Consider the following 23,030-nt stretch of genomic DNA (forward strand, 5'->3'; position numbering starts at 1 on the left):
CACAGGGATCAGTGCTGGTAGATGTGGGACATGGAGCATCGAACGTTCCCGCGCAGGACAGGCCCTTCGGCCCTCGATGTTGTGCCGACCTATGAAAGCCCATCTGAAGCCCATCCAACCTCCCCCATTCAAGATGTTGGGGAAACTTGAAAGGGTTCAGAAAGGATTTACAAGGATGTTGCCAGGATTGGAGGGTTTGAGCTACAGGGAGGGGCTGAACAGGCTGGGGCTGTTTTCCCTGGAGCGTCGGAGGATGAGGGGTGACCTTATAGAGGTTTATAAAATCATGAGGGACATGGATAGGATAAATAGACAAAGTCTTTTCCCTGGGGTGGGGGGAGTCCAGAACTCGAGGGGCATAGGTTTAGGGTGAGAGGGGAAAGATATAAAAGGGAACTAAGGGGCAACGTTTTCACCCAGAGGGTGGTACGTGTATGGAATGAGCTGCCAGAGGATGTGGTGAAGGCTGGTACAATGACAACATTTAAGAGGCATTTGGATGGGGATATGGATAGGAAGGGTTTGGAGGGATATGGGCCGGGTGCTGGCGGGTGGGACTAGATTGGGTTGGGATATCTGGGTCAGCACGGACTGGGTCGGGCCGAAGGGTCAGTGTCCCTGCTGGACATCTCTATGACTCCACAATAACCCGCCCCCAGGGTGTGGATACTCAGAGCGGATTCAGTGACCGTGACACCATTGACTGTCAAGGGGCAGTGGTTAGATTCTTGACATCTGCTGTGGGCTCCATCTCCCTGCGATTGTCAACGGTTTGTAGCTGCCACCCTCTCCAACAGTGGGATCTTCCTGTGCGAGGGAATGGCATCCCCGCTGGCTGTGAATCCCAGGTGGATGATGTCACTGTGTTCTGACCCCCCCCCCCCCCCTCGTCCCCCTTAATCCAGTGAGGGATGGACGCCAGAGGGAAACCTTTACCTGGACAGTAGGCCTCACCCTCACCTTGAGCCTTCTAAAGTGTCTCTGTCCAACGTTTCTCCACAGGAAACAGGAAGGAACAGCTGGAGAAAAGCACGGGGATGTGCAGGAATTAACGGCAAGTGCTCCCCGTGACAGACTGACTGGAGGAACACCCTCTTCAGCGATCTCAGGCCTACTCAGTGATCTCAGGCCTACTCAGCGATCTTCGGCCTACTCATCGATCTTCGGCCTACTCAGCGATCTCCGGCCTACTCAGCGATCTCAGGCCTACTCAGTAATCTCAGACCTTCTCAGCGATCTCAGGCCTACTCAGCGATCTCAGGCCTACTCATCGATCTCAGGCCTACTCATCGATCTTAGGCCTACTCATCGATCTTAGGCCTACTCAGCGATCTTAGGCCTACTCAGCGATCTTAGGCCTACTCAGCGATCTCAGGCCTACTCAGCGATCTCAGGCCTACTCATCGATCTTAGGCCTACTCATCGATCTTAGGCCTACTCATCGATCTCCGGCCTACTCAGCGATCTCCGGCCTACTCAGCGATCTCCGGCCTACTCAGCGATCTCCGGCCTACTCAGCGATCTCCGGCCTACTCAGTGATCTCCGGCCTACTCAGCGATCTCAGGCCTACTCAGTGATCTCCGGCCTACTCAGCGATCTCAGGCCTACTCAGTGATCTCAGGCCTACTCAGTGATCTCAGCCTACTCAACAATCTCAGACCTACTCAGTGATCTCAGACCTACTCAGCGATCTTGGCCTACTCAACGATCCCAGACCTTCTCAACAATCTCAAACCTACTCAGTGATCTCAGACCTACTCAGCGATTTCGGCCTACTCAGTGATCTCAGACCTACTCAGTGATCTCAGACCTACTCAGTGATCTCAGACCGACTTAGTGATCTTGGCCTACTCAGTGAGCTCAGGCCTACTCAGCGATCTCAGACCTGCCATGAACTCCTCAGCAGGCTTTCGCCTCTTGCTAGGCCCTGAGGCCTACCAGGACTATGAGGCCTGCCCACTTGCACCGCGGGAGCAGGCCGGAGATTTTGGGCCCACACGGGAGCCCGAGCGCGTCCCTGCTGGGGGCAGAGTGACGAGGAAAAGCCCCAAAGTGGCAGGAGTGACAGTCCAGCTGGAGATGAAAGGTCTCTGGGATGAGTTCAACCAACTCGGGACTGAGATGATTGTCACAAAAGCAGGAAGGTAGGTCTGGGGGTGGGGGTTGGTGGGGTGCAGTGGGCTGGGATTCAGCAACAGGAGGAGGGCACATTCAGCCCCTTCTCCAGCCTGTCCCACAGGAACAGGAGGCCATTCAGCCCCTTCTACAGCGTGTCCCACAGGAACAGGAGGAGGCCCATTCAGCCCCTTCCCCAGCCTGTCCCACAGGAACAGGAGGCCATTCAGCCCCTTCTCCAGCCTGTCCCACAGCAATGGGAGGCCATTCAGCCCCTTCTCCAGCCTGTCCCACAGCAACAGGAGGCCATTCAGCCCCTTCTCCAGCCTGTCCCACAGGAACAGGAGGAGGCCCATTCGGTGGTGGTGGGGGGGGTGGGTGTGGGGGGGGGTTGCCAAGTGCTGGCAAATGGGACTTGATGAGGTTGGGATCCCTGGTCAGCATGGCCGGGTTGGGCCGAAGGGTCTGTTTCCGTGCTGTGACTGTTCAGAATAGTCCCCGGAATCCAATATTCACGACTGAGGCCCAGTTATTCGCGCTGCTGAGTCACGGATCGGCCGGCTGGGGTGTGTGTATCCATTCCCCCTCTCCAAAACCGAAATGTTTGGAGAAGACATTAAAGTGGTTACAGAGTGACTTGCAATGTAACGTCAGGTACGGAGAAAACATGCCACGGTTCGGAGCTCATAAACCGATCCACAAGAATCCCAGCGGTCACTAAAACCTACATTTATATAAATGCCACAGTCTTCAGTCTCGATACATATTCCCTCCCACAGAAGCTGCTCTCAGTTACTCCCTCGAGAAGGGGGTGGTGGGGGGTGAGCGTCCATCTTGACCCACTGCAGCCCATGTGCTGTGGGTAGACCCACAATGCCCCTGAGAGAGGGAATTCCGGGATTCTGACCCTGAAGGGAACGGCAATGTGTTTCCGAGTCGGGATGGGGAGTGTCTCGGAGGGGAACTTGCAGGGAGTGGGGGGGGGGGGGGTGGTGTTCCCATGTACCTGCTGCCCCCTTGTCCTTCTGGATGGGAGTGGGGCCGTGGGTTTGGGGGAAGGTGCTGCCTGAGGGTCTTTGGTGAGTTTCTGCAGTGCCCCTTGGAGATGGTCCACCCTGCTGCTACTGAGGGGGGGGGGGGGGGAGGGAGGGGGTGTTTGTGGGTGTGGGGCCAATCCAGCAGGGGGGGGGGGGGGGGGGGGTGTTTATGGGTGTGGGGCCAATCCAGCCCGGGGGGGGGGGGGGGCTGCTTTGTCCCTGGATGGGGTCGAGCTTCTCGAGTGTTGTTGGAGCTGCCCCCATCCAGGGGCAAGTGGGGGGTATTCCCTCACCCTCCTGACCCGTGCCTTGTAGATGGGGGGACAGGCTTCGGGGGGGGGGGGTGAGTTGGAAGGATGGTGGAAACAGAGGAACAATACTGGGAAGAGACAACGGGCGGAAATATGGGGATGAAACGGGGTCAGCAGATTGGGCTGCTTGTGTTACAACAATTGGGGGGGGGGCCGTGTTCCTGCTGGGCACACTCACACACTAACTTCATACTGCTCCCCAGGAGAATGTTCCCCACTTTCCAAGTGAAAATCATCGGGATGGACCCAACAGCTGATTACGTTCTCCTCATGGACTTCACCGCTGTAGATGACAAGAGATACCGGTGGGTAGGGGCTGGGAAAATGGACAGGTCGGGTAAGTGTACAGATATCTCCCTGAGAGAGAGAGAGGGGACTGAGAGACATCAGTCAGTGTACAGATATCTCCCCGAAAGAGAGAGAGAGGGGACTGAGAGAGACACCAGTCAGTGTACAGATATCTCCCTGAGAGAGAGAGGACTGAGAGACACCAGTCAGTGTACAGATATCTCCCAGAGAGAGAGAGGGGACTGAGAAACCCCAGTCAGTGTACAGATATCTCCCTGAGAGAGAGAGGGGACTGAGAGACCCCAGTCAGTGTACAGATATCTCCCTGAGAGAGAGGGGACTGAGAAACCCCAGTCAGTGTACAGATATCTCCCTGAGAGAGAGGGGACTGAGAGACACCAGTCAGTGTACAGATATCTCCCAGACAGAGAGAGGGGACTGAGAGACACCAGTCAGTGTACAGATATCTCCCTGAGAGAGAGAGGGGACTGAGAGACACCAGTCATTGTACAGATATCTCCCTGAGAGAGAGAGGGGGACTGAGAGACACCAGTCAGTGTACAGATATCTCCCTGAGAGAGAGAGGGGACTGAGAGACACCAGTCAGTGTACAGATATCTCCCTGAGAAACACCAGTCAGTGTACAGATATCTCCCTGAGGGAGAGGGGACTGAGAGACACCAGTCAGTGTACAGATATCTCCCTGAGAGAGAGAGAGGGGACTGAGAGACACCAGTCAGTGTACAGATATCTCCCTGAGAGAGAGGGGGGACTGAGAGACACCAGTGAGTGTACAGATATCTCCCTGAGAGAGAGAGAGAGGACTGAGAGACCCCAGTCAGTGTACAGATATCTCCCTGAGAGAGAGAGGGGACTGAGAGACACCAGTCAGTGTACAGATATCTCCCTGAGAGAGAGGGGGGACTGAGAGACACCAGTCAGTGTACAGATATCTCCCTGAGAGAGAGAGAGAGGGGGGACTGAGAGACACCAGTCAGTGTACAGATATCTCCCTGAGAGAGAGAGAGAGAGGGGACTGAGAGACACCAGTCAGTGTACAGATATCTCCCTGAGAGAGAGAGGGGACTGAGAGACACCAGTCAGTGTACAGATATCTCCCTGAGAGAGAGAGGACTGAGAGACACCAGTCAGTGCACAGATATCTCCCTGAGAGAGAGAGGACTGAGAGATACCAGTCAGTGTACAGATATCCCCCTGAGAGAGAGGGGACTGAGAGACACCAGTCAGTGTACAGATATCTCCCAGAGAGAGAGAGGGGACTGAGAGACACCAGTCAGTGTACAGATATCTCCCCGAAAGAGAGAGAGAGGGAATGAGAGACACCAGTCAGTGTACAGATATCTCCCCGAAAGAGAGAGAGAGGGGACTGAGAGACACCAGTCAGTGTACAGATATCTCCCAGAGAGAGAGAGGGGACTGAGAGAGATACCAGTCAGTGTACAGATATCTCCCTGAGAGAGAGAGGACTGAGAGACACCAGTCAGTGTACAGATATCTCCCAGAGAGAGAGAGGGGACTGAGAAACCCCAGTCAGTGTACAGATATCTCCCTGAGAGAGAGGGGACTGAGAGACACCAGTCAGTGTACAGATATCTCCCAGAGAGAGAGAGGGGACTGAGAGACACCAGTCAGTGTACAGATATCTCCCAGAGAGAGAGAGGGGACTGAGAGATACCAGTCAGTGTACAGATATCTCCCAGAGAGAGAGAGGGGACTGAGAAACCCCAGTCAGTGTACAGATATCTCCCTGAGAGAGAGGGGACTGAGAGACACCAGTCAGTGTACAGATATCTCCCAGAGAGAGAGAGGGGACTGAGAAACCCCAGTCAGTGTACAGATATCTCCCTGAGAGAGAGGGGACTGAGAGACACCAGTCAGTGTACAGATATCTCCCCGAAAGAGAGAGAGAGGGGACTGAGAGACACCAGTCAGTGTACAGATATCTCCCTGAGAAACACCAGTCAGTGTACAGATATCTCCCTGAGGGAGAGGGGACTGAGAGACACCAGTCAGTGTACAGATATCTCCCTGAGAGAGAGAGAGGGGACTGAGAGACACCAGTCAGTGTACAGATATCTCCCTGAGGGAGAGGGGACTGAGAGACACCAGTCAGTGTACAGATATCTCCCTGAGAGAGAGAGAGAGGGGGGACTGAGAGACACCAGTCAGTGTACAGATATCTCCCTGAGAGAGAGAGAGAGGGGACTGAGAGACACCAGTCAGTGTACAGATATCTCCCTGAGAGAGAGAGGGGACTGAGAGACACCAGTCAGTGTACAGATATCTCCCAGAGAGAGAGAGGGGACTGAGAGACACCAGTCAGTGTACAGATATCTCCCCGAAAGAGAGAGAGAGGGAATGAGAGACACCAGTCAGTGTACAGATATCTCCCCGAAAGAGAGAGAGAGGGGACTGAGAGACACCAGTCAGTGTACAGATATCTCCCAGAGAGAGAGAGGGGACTGAGAGAGATACCAGTCAGTGTACAGATATCTCCCTGAGAGAGAGAGGACTGAGAGACACCAGTCAGTGTACAGATATCTCCCAGAGAGAGAGAGGGGACTGAGAAACCCCAGTCAGTGTACAGATATCTCCCTGAGAGAGAGGGGACTGAGAGACACCAGTCAGTGTACAGATATCTCCCAGAGAGAGAGAGGGGACTGAGAGACACCAGTCAGTGTACAGATATCTCCCAGAGAGAGAGAGGGGACTGAGAGATACCAGTCAGTGTACAGATATCTCCCAGAGAGAGAGAGGGGACTGAGAAACCCCAGTCAGTGTACAGATATCTCCCTGAGAGAGAGGGGACTGAGAGACACCAGTCAGTGTACAGATATCTCCCAGAGAGAGAGAGAGGACTGAGAAACCCCAGTCAGTGTACAGATATCTCCCTGAGAGAGAGGGGACTGAGAGACACCAGTCAGTGTACAGATATCTCCCCGAAAGAGAGAGAGAGGGGACTGAGAGACACCAGTCAGTGTACAGATATCTCCCCGAAAGAGAGAGAGAGGGGACTGAGAGACACCAGTCAGTGTACAGATATCTCCCAGAGAGAGAGAGGGGACTGAGAGACACCAGTCAGTGTACAGATATCTCCCCGAAAGAGAGAGAGAGGGAATGAGAGACACCAGTCAGTGTACAGATATCTCCCCGAAAGAGAGAGAGAGTGGACTGAGAGACACCAGTCAATGTACAGATATCTCCCTGAGAGAGAGAGGGGGACTGAGAGACACCAGTCAGTGTACAGATATCTTCCTGAGAGAGAGGGAATGAGAGACACCAGTCAGTGTACAGATATCTCCCTGAGAGAGAGGGGACTGAGAGACACCAGTCAGTGTACAGATATCTCCCTGAGAGAGAGGGGACTGAGAGACACCAGTCAGTGTACAGATATCTCCCTGAGAGAGAGAGAGGGGACTGAGAGACACCAGTCAGTGTACAGATATCTCCCCGAAAGAGAGAGAGAGGGAATGAGAGACACCAGTCAGTGTACAGATATCTCCCCGAAAGAGAGAGAGAGTGGACTGAGAGACACCAGTCAGTGTACAGCTATCTCCCCGAAAGAGAGAGAGAGGGAATGAGAGACACCAGTCAGTGTACAGATATCTCCCCGAAAGAGAGAGAGAGTGGACTGAGAGACACCAGTCAGTGTACAGATATCTCCCTGAGAGAGAGAGGGGGACTGAGAGACACCAGTCAGTGTACAGATATCTCCCTGAGAGAGAGGGAATGAGAGACACCAGTCAGTGTACAGATATCTCCCTGAGAGAGAGGGGACTGAGAGACACCAGTCAGTGTACAGATATCTCCCTGAGAGAGAGGGGACTGAGAGACACCAGTCAGTGTACAGATATCTCCCTGAGAGAGAGAGAGGGGACTGAGAGACACCAGTCAGTGTACAGATATCTCCCTGAGAGAGAGAGAGGGGACTGAGAGACACCAGTCAGTGTACAGATATCTCCCTGAGAGAGAGAGGACTGAGAGACACCAGTCAGTGTACAGATATCTCCCAGAGAGAGAGAGGACTGAGAGATACCAGTCAGTGTACAGATATCTCCCTGAGAGAGAGAGGGGACTGAGAGACACCAGTCAGTGTACAGATATCTCCCTGAGAGAGAGGGGACTGAGAAACCCCAGTCAGTGTACAGATATCTCCCTGAGAGAGAGGGGACTGAGAGACACCAGTCAGTGTACAGATATCTCCCAGAGAGAGAGAGGGGACTGAGAGACACCAGTCAGTGTACAGATATCTCCCTGAGAGAGAGAGAGGGGACTGAGAAACCCCAGTCAGTGTACAGATATCTCCCTGAGAGAGAGAGGGGACTGAGAGACACCAGTCAGTGTACAGATATCTCCCTGTGGGAGAGGAGGGACTGAGAGACCCCAGTCAGTGTACAGATATCTCCCTGAGAGAGAGACGGGGGACTGAGAGACCCCAGTCAGTGTACAGATATCTCCCTGAGAGAGAGAGAGGGGACTGAGAGACCCCAGTCAGTGTACAGATATCTCCCTGAGAGAGAGAGGGGGAACTGAGTGACACCAGTCAGTGTACAGATATCTCCCTGAGAGAGAGAGGGGGGACTGAGAGACACCAGTCAGTGTACAGATATCTCCCTGAGAGAGGGAGGGGGGACTGAGAGACACCAGTCAGTGTACAGATATCTCCCTGAGAGAGAGAGAGGGGACTGAGAGACACCAGTCAGTGTACAGATATCTCCCTGAGAGAGAGAGAGGGGGGACTGAGAGACACCAGTCAGTGTACAGATATCTCCCTGAGAGAGAGAGAGGGGACTGAGAGACACCAGTCAGTGTACAGATATCTCCCTGTGGGAGAGGAGCGACTGAGAGACACCAGTCAGTGTACAGATATCTCCCTGAGAGAGAGAGGGGGGACTGAGAGACACCAGTCAGTGTACAGATATCTCCCTGTGGGAGAGGAGGGACTGAGAGACACCAGTCAGTGTACAGATATCTCCCTGAGAGAGAGGGGACTGAGAGACACCAGTCAGTGTACAGATATCTCCCTGAGAGAGAGAGGAGGGACTGAGAGACACCAGTCAGTGTACAGATATCTCCCTGAGAGAGAGAGGGGGGACTGAGAGACCCCAATCAGTGTACAGATATCTCCCTGAGAGAGAGGGGGGACTGAGAGACCCCAGTCAGTGTACAGATATCTCCCTGAGAGAGAGGGGACTGAGAGACACCAGTCAGTGTACAGATATCTCCCTGAGAGAGAGAGGGGACTGAGAGACACCAGTCAGTGTATTTGTGACTCTCTGACCCTCTCTCTCTCTCTCTCTCTCTCTCTGTCCTTGTTCCTGCCCAGGTATGCCTTCCACAGTTCCTCATGGCTGGTTGCTGGGAAAGCTGATCCCAGTACCCCAGGAAGAATGCATTTCCACCCAGACTCTCCCGCCAAGGGCTCTCAGTGGATGAAACAGATGGTCTCCTTTGACAAACTGAAACTGACCAATAACTTGCTGGATGCTCACGGCCATGTCAGTGTTACTCTGGGTCACCAGCCCAGCGTCTTACACATTTCTGTCTGTCTGAGGGGTCTGTCTGAGGGGTCTGTCTGTCTGAGGGGTCTGTCTGAGGGGTCTGTCTGTCTGTCTGGGGGGGGGTCTGTCTGGGGGGTCTGTCTGGGGGGTCTGTCTGGGGGGTCTGTCTGGGGGGTCTGTCTGTCTGTCTGTCTGAGGGATCTGTCTGAGGGGTCTGTCTGTCTGTCTGTCTGAGGGGTCTGTCTGTCTGTCTGGGGGGGGTCTGTCTGGGGGGTCTGTCTGTCTGTCTGTCTGAGGGATCTGTCTGAGGGATCTGTCTGAGGGGTCTGTCTGTCTGTCTGAGGGGTCTGTCTGTCTGGGGGGTCTGTCTGTCTGTCTGAGGGGTCTGTCTGTCTGTCTGAGGGGCTGTCTGTCTGTCTGAGCATCTATCTGTGTCTGTCTGTCTGTATATGTGTGTGTCTGACTGTGTTTGTGTGTGTGTGTGTCGGTCTATCTGTGTGTCTGTGTGTGTGTGTGTCTGTGTGTGTCTGTCTGAGGGTCTGAGTGCATCTGTCAGTCTGTCTGAGCGTCTGTCTGTCTGAGTGTCTGTCCATCTGTCTGTCTGAGAATTTGTTTGTCTGTCTCTCTGTCTTACATTGACGATTCATGGATTGCTGTTTCTCTCCATCCCTCTCTCTCTCTCTCTCTCTCTCTCTCTCTCTCTCTCACCCATTCCTCTCACTGTCCATATTTCTGACTTTGCCTCTCTCTCTCCCCACCCCCCTGTTTATCACCTCCCAGCTGGTCTCTGTCTCTCTCTCTCTCTCTCTGTCTCTCTCTGTCTGTCTCTCTCTCTCTGTCTCTCTCTCTCTCTCTCTCTCTCTCTCTGTCTCTCTCTCTCTGTCTCTCTCTCTCTCTCTCTCTCTCTCTGTGTCTGTCTGCCTTTCTCCTCTTCTGTCTGCCTCTTCATCACTGTCTCTGTCTGCCTCCCTCTTGCCTCACCCTCTGTCTCTCACTCAGCTCCAGTTCTGACTGAACCTGTGTGTGTCTCTCTCGCCCCCCCCACGCCCTCCCCCCCCCCCCACGCCCCCCCCCACGCCCTCCAGATCATTCTGAATTCCATGCACCGCTACCAGCCGCGGTTCCACGTTGTGTACGTTGACCCTCGCAAAGACGGGGTCAGCCGCGCCTCGGAGAACTTCAAAACCTTCCTGTTCGCAGAGACTCAATTTACCGCTGTCACGGCCTACCAGAACCACAGGGTAAGGGTCAGCGGTGGTGGCTGGAGCTGGACGCTCTCTCTCTCCGAGAGAAACCCCCTTGGGGGGGGGGGGGGGCCTGAGGAACCAAGAACAGGGAGTGGAGTCTCAGGATGTGGCAGTCGGCCATTTTGAGACTAGGCCCCGGGGGCAGCCTCCTTGCCTTGGAGTGTGGAATTCTCCCTCTTTCCCCCCCCCCCCCCCCCCCAACACACCCCCTACAGAAACCCCCTTGGGGGAGGGGCGAGGAGTCGAGGGATTGTCGGACTCTGAGGGGATCGAGGGAAACGGAGGGAGGAGGGGGCAGAGCAGACTTGAGGTCAACGGTCGTCCCCGATTGTACCGAACGGTGGGACAGGCCGATTGCCGCCTCCTGCACCCGCTCAGCGCGTCCTTCATGACAAGGAGCGAGGTGGGGGGGGAGGGTGGTGGGAGTGGTGTCCCTTCGGCCCGTCTGGTCTGTGCTCGTCAGCTGCGTTGTTGGAAGGGGAGACGTTCCCCCTCCCTCGCAGAGCAGGAGAGAGGCCCGGTTTCAGGAAGGGGAGAGCGTGAGGGAAGATCCCAGAGTCCGATGGCCACCCTGCCCACCCCCTTTCCCGCCACGTTTCAGAGAGACGGGGGGCAATCCAGCGAGACTTATGGCAGCAGGTACGGGGGGAGGGGGCGGGGGGGTGCAGTGACACACTGTCAGGGGGATGTAGAGGGAGCTCTACACTGTATCTAACCCCCCCCCCCCCCCCCCCATGCTGTCCCTGTCCCTGGGAACGCTGGATGCTGACACTGGGTATAAAGTGGGAGGGGGGACACACTGTCAGGGGGATGTAGAGGGAGCTCTACACTGTATCTAACCCCCCCATGCTGTCCCTGTCCCTGGGAACGCTGGATGCTGACACTGGGTATAAAGTAGGAGGGGGGACACACTGTCAGGGGGATGTAGAGGGAGCTCTACACTGTGTTCTGATGACCATGTGTTTGTGACTTTGTTTCAGATCACCCAGTTGAAAATTGCCAGCAATCCGTTTGCGAAAGGATTCCGGGAGGGAGATACGGATGATTGGTAGGGCACTCCCCCTTCCTCCCTGCTCAGTCTGGTCCTATCGGCTGGTCGGAGCAATCCTGACCTGGGGGGGGGTGGCTTTGTCCCCCTCCCCACCCCCCCACTCCCCACCCTCCTGGTTCTGCAAAGTTGCTCTTTAGGTGTTTATCAGGAGCTGTCTGTACTCGGCTCGGTCTGTGCATCGGGACCAGGGAAACAAAGGCTCACTTGATTTGTCTATTTTGAGTGTGAGGCTTATGTGTGAGTGTGAGGGAGTGTATTTGTGAGTGAGCGTGAGTTTAGTTGTAAGTGTATGTGTGAGTGTGTGTGTATTTGTAAGTGTGTGTGTGTGTTTATTTGTACGTGTGTGTGTGTGTGTCTGTGTGGAAGTCAGTTCAACAACAGGTTATGAGAAGCACTAGGCCGGGATTGGAGCCTGAGGCTTCCCTGCTTGGTGTGGGATCAGGTTAACTCAGCACTAGGCCAGGATTGGAGCCTGAGCCTTTCCTGTTTGGTGTGGGATCAGGTTAACCCAGCACTAGGCCGGGATTGGAGCCTGAGGCTTTCCTGCTTGGTGTGGGATCAGGTTCACTCCGCACTAGGCCGGGATTGGAGCCTGAGGCTTCCCTGTTTGGTGTGGGATCAGGTTAACTCAGCACTAGGCCGGGATTGGAGCCTGAGCCTTTCCTGCTTGGTGTGGGATCAGGTTAACTCAGCACTAGGCCGGGATTGGAGCCTGAGCCTTTCCTGCTTGGTGTGGGATCAGGTTAACTCAGCACTAGGCCGGGATTGGAGCCTGAGGCTTCCCTGCTTGGTGAGGGATCCGGTTAACTCAGCACTAGGCCGGGATTGGAGCCTGAGGCTTCCCTGCTTGGTGAGGGATCCGGTTAACTCAGCACTAGGCTGGGATTGGAGCCTGAGCTTTTCCTGCTTGGTGTGGGATCAGGTTAACTCAGCACTAGGCCGGGATTGGAGCCTGAGCCTTTCCTGTTTGGTGTGGGATCAGGTTAACTCAGCCCTAGGCCTGGGTCGGAGCCTGAGGCTTTCCTGCTTGGTGTGGGATCAGGTTAACTCAGCACTAGGCCGGGATTGGAGCCTGAGCCTTTCCTGTTTGGTGTGGGATCAGGTTAACCCAGCACTAGGCCGGGATTGGAGCCTGAGGCTTTCCTGCTTGGTGTGGGATCAGGTTAACTCCGCACTAGGCCGGGATTGGAGCCTGAGGCTTCCCTGTTTGGTGTGGGATCAGGTTAACTCAGCCCTAGGCCTGGGTCGGAGCCTGGGCCTCTCCCTTTTCCCGTATTGTTTCATGCCCACGTCTTTGTTCTGAGTTTGAGGATAGAGTGTGAGACAAGTTAAAAACCACATCATGTGAAAATGGATGTTGCCACAACTTTGAGACAGCCAGCCAAGAAGGATCAGCCTTTTCACATGTCCATCCATAACACAGTAAAATAACCACCCCCCCCCCCCCCCTCAAAAAACAGAAATCCCTTAAAATTGATCGCTGTGGTTCGTTTTGAAAAACCAGTCCCTCGATCTTTGCAAATAATCAATTCGAAACACTGGGTTTGCAGCTTATACTAAAGGTTGAGCGATGTATTAGCAATGCAGTAACAGCAAAGTAATTTAATTATTATCTATAATTTAAGCCCCAGTGATACCGGTTTTCAGCTCTATTTACCTTAAAGAAAACAGAGACCCAAACACAGAGGAAGGGAAAGGATATCATAAAAGTAATCGTCCGGGTTATTGAAGCAGGTGGATCTGTTCCGCGGGGAACGGTGACGGTTTCTGAAGATGTCAGTCAGGGTCGGGTAAAGGCGGCCATATTTCAAACCTAACTTCCCATCCCCTGAGCGTCCAAGAGCACCTCACGGGAGGTTGGGCAGGGAGCTTTCACACCTTTGTGATGCATCATTGACAGCCAAACTCCTTCTCCCAGTCCATAGTTCAAGCTCTGACCGCCTCCTCCCAGTTACCATCCACCATTGACTTGAGCATTCAGACTCTTCCAGACTTGCTAGAACCAATTGGCCGATACTGGTCTAATGGTAAGGACTCTTCCAGACTTGCTGGAACCAATTTGCCGATACTGGTCTAATGGTAAGGACTCTTCCAGACTTGCTGGAACCAATTGGCCGATACTGGTCTAATGGTAAGGACTCTTCCAGACTTGCTGGAACCAATTGACAGGTACTAGGCTAATGGTAAGATTCTTGTCAGCGTAGATGAGCAGAGAGATCCCGGCGTCCATGGACATAGATCCCTGAAAGTTGCCACCCAGGTCGATAGGGTTGTTAAGAAGGCATACGATGTGTTCGCTTTTATTGGTAGAGGGATTGAGTTTCGGAGCCACGAGGTCATGTTGCGGCTGTACAAAACTCTGGCGCAGCCGCACTCGGAGTATTGTGTACAGTTCTGGGTCACCGCGTTACAGGAAGGACGTGGAAACTTTGGAAAGGGTACAGAGGGGATTTACCAGGATGTTGCCTGGTCTGGAGGGAAGGTCTTACGAGGAAAGGCTGAGGGACTTGAGGCTGTTTTCGTTAGAGAGAAGGTTGAGAGGTGACTTGATCGAGACGTATAAGATAATCCGAGGGTTCGATCGGGTGGACAGGGAGAGCCTTTTTCCTCCGATGGTGACGGCCAGCACAAGGGGACACAGCTTTAAACTGAGGGGTGATAGAGATAGGACAGAGAGTAGGAGGGGTGTGGATCGCACTGCCCGCAACAGGAGTAGACTCGCCAACCTTAAGGGCATTTCAGTGGGCATTGGATAGGCACAGGGACGAGAATTGAATAGTGTCGGTGAGATGGGCTTCAGATTGGATCCACAGATTGGCACAACATCGAGGGCCGAAGGCCCTGTACCACGCTGGAATGTTCGACTTTCTATGAACTCACTTGGAGCCAACTTCTGCCCTTTCTGTTTATAACAGAACACTCTACCCCAGTGACAAAACCTTGATAGAAACCTTTGATCAGACACCAAAATTGGAGGTGTGGTGGACAGCGAAGAGGGTTACCTCAGATTACAACAGGATCTGGACCAGATGGGCCAATGGGCTGAGAAGTGGCAGATGGAGTTTAATTCAGATAAATGTGAGGGGCTGCATTTTGGGAAAGCAAATCTTAGCAGGACTTATACACTTAATAGTAAGGTCCTGGGGAGTGTTGCTGAACAAAGAGACCTTGGAGTGCAGGTTCATAGCTCCTTGAAAGTGGAGTCGCAGGTCGATAGGATAGTGAAGGCAGCGTTTGGTATGTTTTCCTTTATTGGTCAGAGTTTTGAGTACAGGAGTTGGGAGGTCATGTTGCGGCTGTACAGGACATTGGTTAGGCCACTGTTAGAATATTGCATGCAATTCTGGTCTCCTTCCTATCGGAAAGATGTTGTGAAACTTGAAAAGGTTCAGAAAAGATTTACAAGGATGTTGCCAGGGTTGGAGGGTTTGAGCTACAGGGAGAGGCTGAACAGGCTGGGACTGTTTTCCCTGGAGCGTCAGAGGCTGAGGGGTGACCTTATAGAGGTTTATAAAATCATGAGGGGCATGGATAGGGTAAATAGACAAAGTCTTTTCCCTGGGGTCGGGGGAGTCCAGAACTAGAGGGACATAGGTTTAGGGTGAGAGGGGAAAGATATAAGAGAGACCTAAGGGGCAACTTTTTCACCCAGAGGGTGGTACGTGTGTGGAATGAGCTGCCAGAGGATGTGGTGGAGGCTGGTACAATGACAACATTTAAGAGGCATTTGGATGGGGATATGGATAGGAAGGGTTTGGGGGGGATATGGGCCGGGTGCTGGCAGGGGGGACTAGATTGGGTTGGGATATCTGGGTCAGCACGGACGGGGTCGGACCGAAGGGTCTGTTTCTGCGCTGTTACATCTCTATGACTCTATAACTGACCTGCGTAAAACTTCCTGTTAACTAACTCACGGATAAAGAGCAGCTTGTTTCTCCTCACCAACTTCACTTTCCGACACAATCTCTTCCCACCGGTCCAAAGGTCACCTTCAGCTCACTGCCCACAGTTCAGAGCCGCAAACCGAAACATGGATAGGTTTGGCAGAATTCAATTTTCGTCCCTGGAGCGTCGGAGGCTGGGTGGGGGGGTGACCTTACAGAGATTTATAAAACTGTGTGGGGGGCACGGAGAGGGTGAACGGACGAGGCCTTTTCCCTGGGGGTGGTGATGGGGGGGACCGTTCGGAGACCAGGGGGCTTATCTTTAAGGAGAGGGGAGCAAATTTGAAAAAAAAAAACGACACGGGGAAGAGGGGGGTGGGGGGCAACTTATTTTGTTAACATTTAACGAGTTTCCGCGGGGTGCGGTGCGCGCAGACGCAACGTTGGAAAGACACCGACGAGAATTTGTGAACGGGAAAGGTTTGGAGGGATGTGGGTCGGTTTGGGGTGAGGGTCGGCATGGAGCTGTCGGGCCGAAGGGTCTGTTGCGTGACTCAGTGACTCTCCCAGAGGGACCACGGCGGTTCCTGGAGGTGACCGATCGACAGAGGGAGCGGGGGGGGGGGGGGGGGGGTCTCTCAGGGGAAAGCGGGGGCTCCTGAGTCAGAAGCACAGCAGTTGCTACAACATGCTCTCCGGATGGTCTGTTGGATTTTCCAGGGCTCGCAACGTCAGACCAGGCTCCCTGCCGACCGTGGGGCTGATCACCAGATCCAAACATCCACTGTCGACGCCACTCCACCGAAGGGAAGGTAAAAGCGAGTGTGTGACTCACACCGCGCCGACAGGACTCCAACTGATTGCAAACTGACTGGGGATTAACACAGTGCTAACAGGTCTCCCACAAACTCCCAGCTCACAGGAATAACACTCCCTCAGCGCTGACCCTCCGACAGTGCGGCCCTCCCTCAGCGCTGACCCTCCGACAGTGCGGCCCTCCCTCAGCACTGACCCTCCGACAGTGCGGCCCTCCGACAGTGCGGCGCTCCCTCAGCACTGACCCTCCGACAGTGCGGCCCTCCCCCAGCACTGACCCTCCGACAGTGCGGCCCTCCCTCAGCACTGACCCTCCCGTCAGTGCGGCCCTCCCTCAGCACTGACCCTCCCACAGTGCGGCCCTCCCTCAGCACTGACCCTCCCACAGTGCGGCCCTCCCTCAGCACTGACCCTCCGACAGTGCGGCCCTCCCTCAGCACTGACCCTCCGACAGTGCGGCCCTCCCTCAGCACTGACCCTCCGACAGTGCGGCCCTCCCTCAGCACTGACCCTCCGACAGTGCGGCCCTCCCTCAGCGCTGACTCTCCGACAGTGCGGCCCTCCCTCAGCACTGACCCTCCGACAGTGCGGCCCTCCCTCAGCACTGACCCTCCGACAGTGCGGCCCTCCCTCAGCACTGACCCTCCGACAGTGCGGCCCTCCCTCAGCGCTGACTCTCCGACAGTGCGGCCCTCCCTCAGCACTGACCCTCCGACAGTACGGCCCTCCCTCAGCACTGACCCTCCGACAGTGCGGCCCTATCTCAGCACTGACCCTCCGACAGTGCGGCCCTCCCTCAGCACTGACCCTCTGACAGTGCGACCCTCCCTCAGCACTGACCCTCTGACAATGCGACCCTCCCTCAGCACTGACCCTCCGACAACGCGGCCCTCCCTCAGCACTGACCCTCCGACAGTGCGGCCCTCCCTCAGTACTGACCCTCCGACAGTGCGGCCCTCCGACAGTGCGGCGCTCCCTCAGCACTGACCCTCCGACAGTGCGGCCCTCCCTCAGTACTGACCCTCCGACAGTGCGGCCCTCCCTCAGCACTGACCCTCCGACAGTGCGGCCCTCCCTCAGTACTGACCCTCCGACAGTGCGGCCCTCCGACAGTGCGGCGCTCCCTCAGCACTGACCCTCCGACAGTGCGGCCCTCCCTCAGCACTGACCCTCCGACAGTGCGGCCCTCCCTCAGCACTGACCCTCCGACAGTGCGGCCCTCCCTCAGCACTGACCCTCCGACAGTGCGGCCCCCCCTCAGCACTGACCCTCCCACAGTGCGGCCCTCCCTCAGCACTGACCCTCCGACAGTGCGGCCCTCCCTCAGCACTGACCCTCCCACAGTGCGGCCCTCCCTCAGCACTGACCCTCCCACAGTGCGGCCCTCCCTCAGCACTGACCCTCCCACAGTGCGGCCCTCCCTCAGCACTGACCCTCCCACAGTGCGGCCCTCCCTCAGCACTGACCCTCCCACAGTGCGGCCCTCCCTCAGCACTGACCCTCCCACAGTGCGGCCCTCCCTCAGCACTGACCCTCCGACAGTGCGGCCCTCCCTCAGCACTGACCCTCCGACAGTGCGGCCCTCCCTCAGCACTGACCCTCCGACAGTGCGGCCCTCCCTCAGCACTGACCCTCCGACAGTGCGGCCCTCCCTCAGCACTGACCCTCCCACAGTGCGGCCCTCCCTCAGCACTGACCCTCCGACAGTGCGGCCCTCCCTCAGCACTGACCCTCCGACAATGCGGCCCTCCCTCAGCACTGACCCTCCGACAGTGCGGCCCTCCCTCAGCACTGACCCTCCCACAGTGCGGCCCTCCCTCAGCACTGACCCTCCCACAGTGCGGCCCTCCCTCAGCACTGACCCTCCCACAGTGCGGCCCTCCCTCAGCACTGACCCTCCCACAGTGCGGCCCTCCCTCAGCACTGACCCTCCGACAGTGCGGCCCTCCCTCAGCACTGACCCTGTGATACTGATGGTATTCCCTGACTGTGTGTTATCTCAGGTTGAGTTGTGTATGTGTCTCTTTGACGCCTGTTCCTTTCTCCTCAGGCTCCCAGTCCGTCCCTCACATCCCGCGTGAACTCACTGCCCGGCGTCTCGGATCCCCCCAGGCCCAGACTCGTTCCTTCGCCCTCCCTCTGGGGTCTTACGGCCATTCGAACTCTCGGCTGGACCAGCACGGGGAGTCCTCGTCACTCCTGCCCTACTCCCTCTCGGCCTACTCTTCAGATTCCGCTCCTGGGCCTTTTCCAGAACAATCCACCCCAGGCCTGGTGTTGGCCAACCCGTACGGAGCCGGTTGCTATGGTTACAGCCCTCGATGAGGTGGCTTCCCTCCCTCTCGTCATCCTCGCCCTCTCCCCTCCCTCGTTAGACCTACTCCCTCGTCGTTTCCATTTCACTCTCCCCGGACTCCATTTTTGTTTACGGTGACCACTCACACTCTCTCACTCTTCACTCACCTACCCCCCCCAACCCCACACTCTCTCTCCTCACTCACTCTCTCTCCCCCTCACTCAGTCTCCCCCTCACTCCCTCACCACCTCACTCCCTCACTCCCCACCCACTCTCCCCTCCCCCCCCTCCCACTCTCTGACCCCTCCCCTTTAATCTGTCCCGGTCAATGTCTCTCCCCCCTCCTCTTCTCCCTCTCCCTCTCTCCAAAATCCCTCTCCCTCTCCCCCTCACTCCCTCACTCCAATGTCGATCTCTTCCTCGCCCTCATTCAAACATCCCTCCCTCCGTCTCTCCCTCACTCCAATATCCCTCTCTCCCACTCCCTCATTCCAATATCCCTCTTCCTCTCTCCCTCACTCCAATATCCCCATCTCCCTCACTCCAATATCCCCATCTCCCTCACTCCAATATCCCTCTCTCCCTCTCCATTATCCCCCTCTACTTCTCTCCCTCACTCCAATATCCCTCTCTCCCTCACTCCAGTATCCCCCTCTCCCTCTCCCTCACTCCAATATCCCTCTCCCTCTCTCCCTCACTCCAATATCCCTCTCCCTCTCTCCCTCACTCCAATATCCCTCTCCCTCTCTCCCTCACTCCAATATCCCATTCTCCCTCTCTCCCTCACTCCAATCTCCCTCTCTCCCTCACTCCAATATCCCATTCTCCCTCTCTCCCTCACTCCAATCTCTCTCTCTCTCCCTCACTCCAATCTCTCTCTCTCTCCCTCACTCCAATCTCCCTCTCTCCCTCACTCCAATCTCTCTCTCTCCCTCACTCCAATCTCTCTCTCTCTCCCTCACTCCAATCTCCCTCTCTCCCTCACTCCAATCTCTCTCTCTCCCTCACTCCAATCTCTCTCTCTCTCCCTCACTCCAATCTCCCTCTCTCCCTCACTCCAATCTCTCTCTCTCCCTCACTCCAATCTCTCCCTCTCTCCCTCACTCCAATCTCCCTCTCTCCCTCACTCCAATCTCTCTCTCTCTCCCTCACTCCAATCTCCCTCTCTCCCTCACTCCAATCTCTCTCTCTCCCTCACTCCAATCTCTCTCTCTCTCCCTCACTCCAATCTCCCTCTCTCCCTCACTCCAATCTCCCTCTCTCCAAATTCCCTTTCCCTTCTCTCACTCTCCCGCCCTACAATCACCTTCTGTCTCTCTGTTCCCATCTCTTCAATCTCCCTCTCATATCTCCAACGCGTCCTCTCTTCACCGTCCCTCTCTCCTCTCTCTCTCTCCCTCCCTCCCTCCCTCCTCTCTCCCTCTCTCCAATCTCCCTCTCTCACTCTGTCTGTCTGTATCTCTCTCCCTCCCTCCCTCCCTCCCTCCTCTCTCCCTCTCTCCAATCTCCCTCTCTCAATCTGTCTGTCTGTATCTCTCTCCCTCTCTCCCTCCCTCCCTCCTCTCTCCCTCCCTCCTCTCTCCCTCTCTCACTCTGTCTGTCTGTATCTCTCTCCCTCTCCAGTCTGACTACATTAACCCACTGAACACTGTCTCCCTACAGGGTGAGGTGAATCCTCTCCCACTTTAACTGTCTCTGTGCGCTGGATAAAGTCGATGTTTATCTGCCATTATTCCAGCTCCCTGTGCTTTCAAAATAAAAATTACCCGAGAGAGAGAACATCCAGTTTGTTCTTCACACGCAATCCCAGCTGAGGTACTCTGGGGCAGCGTCTGCAGGGAGTCTGGGTGGATTCAGAGACACTGACAGAGAGAGAAACACAGAGTCTCCCGTCAAACACTCCCAGGGACAGGGACAGCACGGGGTTAGATACAGAGTAAAGCTCCCTCTACACTGTCCCCCCCATCAAACACTCCCAGGGACAGGGACAGCACGGGGTTAGATACAGAGTAAAGCTCCATCTACACTGTCCCCCCCATCAAACACTCCCAGGGACAGGGACAGCACGGGGTTAGATACAGAGTAAAGCTCACTCTACACTGTCCCCCCCATCAAACACTCCCAGGGACAGGGACAGCACGGGGTTAGATACAGAGTAAAGCTCACTCTACACTGTCCCCCCCCCCATCAAACACTCCCAGGGACAGGGACAGCACGGGGTTAGATACAGAGTAAAGCTCACTCTACACTGTCCCCCCATCAAACACTCCCAGGGACAGGGACAGCACGGGGTTAGATACAGAGTAAAGCTCCCTCTACACTGTCCCCCCATCAAACTCTCCCAGGACAGGGACAGCACGGGGTTAGATACAGAGTAAAGCTCACTCTACACTGTCCCCCCATCAAACACTCCCAGGGACAGGGACAGCACGGGGTTAGATACAGAGTAAAGCTCCTTCTACACTGTCCTCCATCAAACACTCCCAGGGACAGGGACAGCACGGGGTTAGATACAGAGTAAAGCTCCCTCTACACTGTCCCCATCAAACACTCCCAGGACAGGGACAGCACAGGGTTAGATACGGAGTGAGGCTCCCTCTACACTGTCCCCCATCAAACACTCCCAGGACAGGGACAGCACGGGGTTAGATACAGAGTAAAGATCCCTCTACACTGTCCCCCATCAAACACTCCCAGGACAGGGACAGCACAGGGTTAGATACAGAGTAAAGATCCCTGTACACTGTCCCCCATCAAACACTCCCAGGGACAGGGACAGCACGGGGTTAGATACAGAGTAAAGATCCCTCTACACTGACACCATCAAACACTCCCAGGGACGGGGACAGCACTGGGTTAGATACAGAGTAAAGCTTCCTCTACTCTGTACCCCCATCAAACACTCCCAGGGACAGGGACAGCACGGGGTTAGATACAGAGTAAAGCTCCCTCTACTCTGTCCCCCCATCAAACACTCCCAGGGACAGGGACAGCACGGGGTTAGATACAGAGTGAAGTTCCCTCTACACTGTCCCCCCATCAAACACTCCCAGGGACGGGGACAGCACGGGGTTAGATACAGAGTGAAGTTCCCTCTACACTGTCCCCCATCAAACACTCCCAGGGACAGAGACAGCACAGGGTTAGATACAGAGTAAAGCTCCCTCTACACTGTCCCCCCATCAAACACTCCCCAGAGACAGGGACAGCACGGGGTTAGATACAGAGTAAAGCTCTCTCTACACTGTCCCCCATCAAACACTCCCAGGGACAGGGACAGCACGGGGTTAGATACAGAGTAAAGCTCACTCTACACTGTCCCCCCCATCAAACACTCCCAGGGACAGGGACAGCACGGGGTTAGATACAGAGTAAAGCTCACTCTACACTGTCCCCCCATCAAACACTCCCAGGGACAGGGACAGCACGGGGTTAGATACAGAGTAAAGCTCCCTCTACACTGTCCCCCCATCAAACACTCCCAGGACAGGGACAGCACGGGGTTAGATACAGAGTAAAGCTCCCCCTACACTGTCCCCCCATCAAACACTCCCAGGACAGGGACAGCACGGGGTTAGATACAGAGTAAAGCTCCCCCTACACTGTCCCCCCATCAAACACTCCCAGGACAGGGACAGCACGGGGTTAGATACAGAGTAAAGCTCCCTCTACACTGTCCCCCCGTCAAACACTCCCAGGACAGGGACACCACGGGGTTAGATACAGAGTAAAGCTCACTCTACACTGTCCCCCCCATCAAACACTCCCAGGGACAGGGACAACATGGGGTTAGATACAGAGTAAAGCTCCCTCTACACTGTCCCCCATCAAACACTCCCAGGGACAGGGACAGCACGGGGTTAGATACAGAGTAAAGTTCCCTCTACACTGTCCCACCCCATCAAACACTCCCAGGGACAGGGACAGCATGGGGTTAGATACAGAGTAAAGCTCCCTCTACACTGTCCCCCATCAAACACTCCCAGGGACAGGGACAGCACGGGGTTAGATACAGAGTAAAGCTCCCTCTACACTGTCCCCCATCAAACACTCCCAGGGACAGGGACAGCACGGGGTTACATACAGAGTAAAGTTCCCTCTACACTGTCCCCCCATCGTACACTCCCAGGGACAGGGACAGCACGGGGTTAGATACAGAGTAAAGCTCCCTCTACACTGTCCCCCATCAAACACTCCCAGGGACAGGGACAGCACGGGGTTACATACAGAGTAAAGCTCTCTCTACACTGTCCCCCCATCAAATACTCCCAGGACAGGGACAGCACGGGGTTAGATACAGAGTAAAGCTCTCTCTACACTGTCCCCCCATCAAATACTCCCAGGACAGGGACAGCACGGGGTTAGATACAGAGTAAAGCTCTCTCTACACTGTCCCCCCATCAAACACTCCCAGGACAGGGACAGCATGGGGTTAGATACAGAGTAAAGCTCCCTCTACACT

At 55.3% G+C, this 23,030-nt stretch overlaps 1 protein-coding gene across 1 annotated transcript; it reads left to right on the top strand.

Moving 5' to 3' along the window:
• Window positions 1–985: 985 nt before the first annotated feature.
• LOC140468569 (T-box transcription factor TBX1-like) lies at window positions 986–18,709 on the top strand. Its single transcript, XM_072564664.1, has 7 exons — window positions 986–2,145; window positions 3,668–3,769; window positions 9,100–9,271; window positions 10,360–10,515; window positions 11,502–11,569; window positions 16,177–16,268; window positions 18,323–18,709. The coding sequence occupies exons 1-7, from the start codon at window positions 1,892–1,894 to the stop codon at window positions 18,595–18,597; spliced, it is 1,119 nt and encodes a 372-aa protein (XP_072420765.1). The 5' UTR covers window positions 986–1,891; the 3' UTR covers window positions 18,598–18,709.
• The last annotated feature ends 4,321 nt before the right edge of the window (window positions 18,710–23,030 follow it).

Source organism: Chiloscyllium punctatum, chromosome 47 (genome assembly GCF_047496795.1).
Source record: "Chiloscyllium punctatum isolate Juve2018m chromosome 47, sChiPun1.3, whole genome shotgun sequence".
Lineage (NCBI taxonomy): Eukaryota > Metazoa > Chordata > Chondrichthyes > Orectolobiformes > Hemiscylliidae > Chiloscyllium > Chiloscyllium punctatum.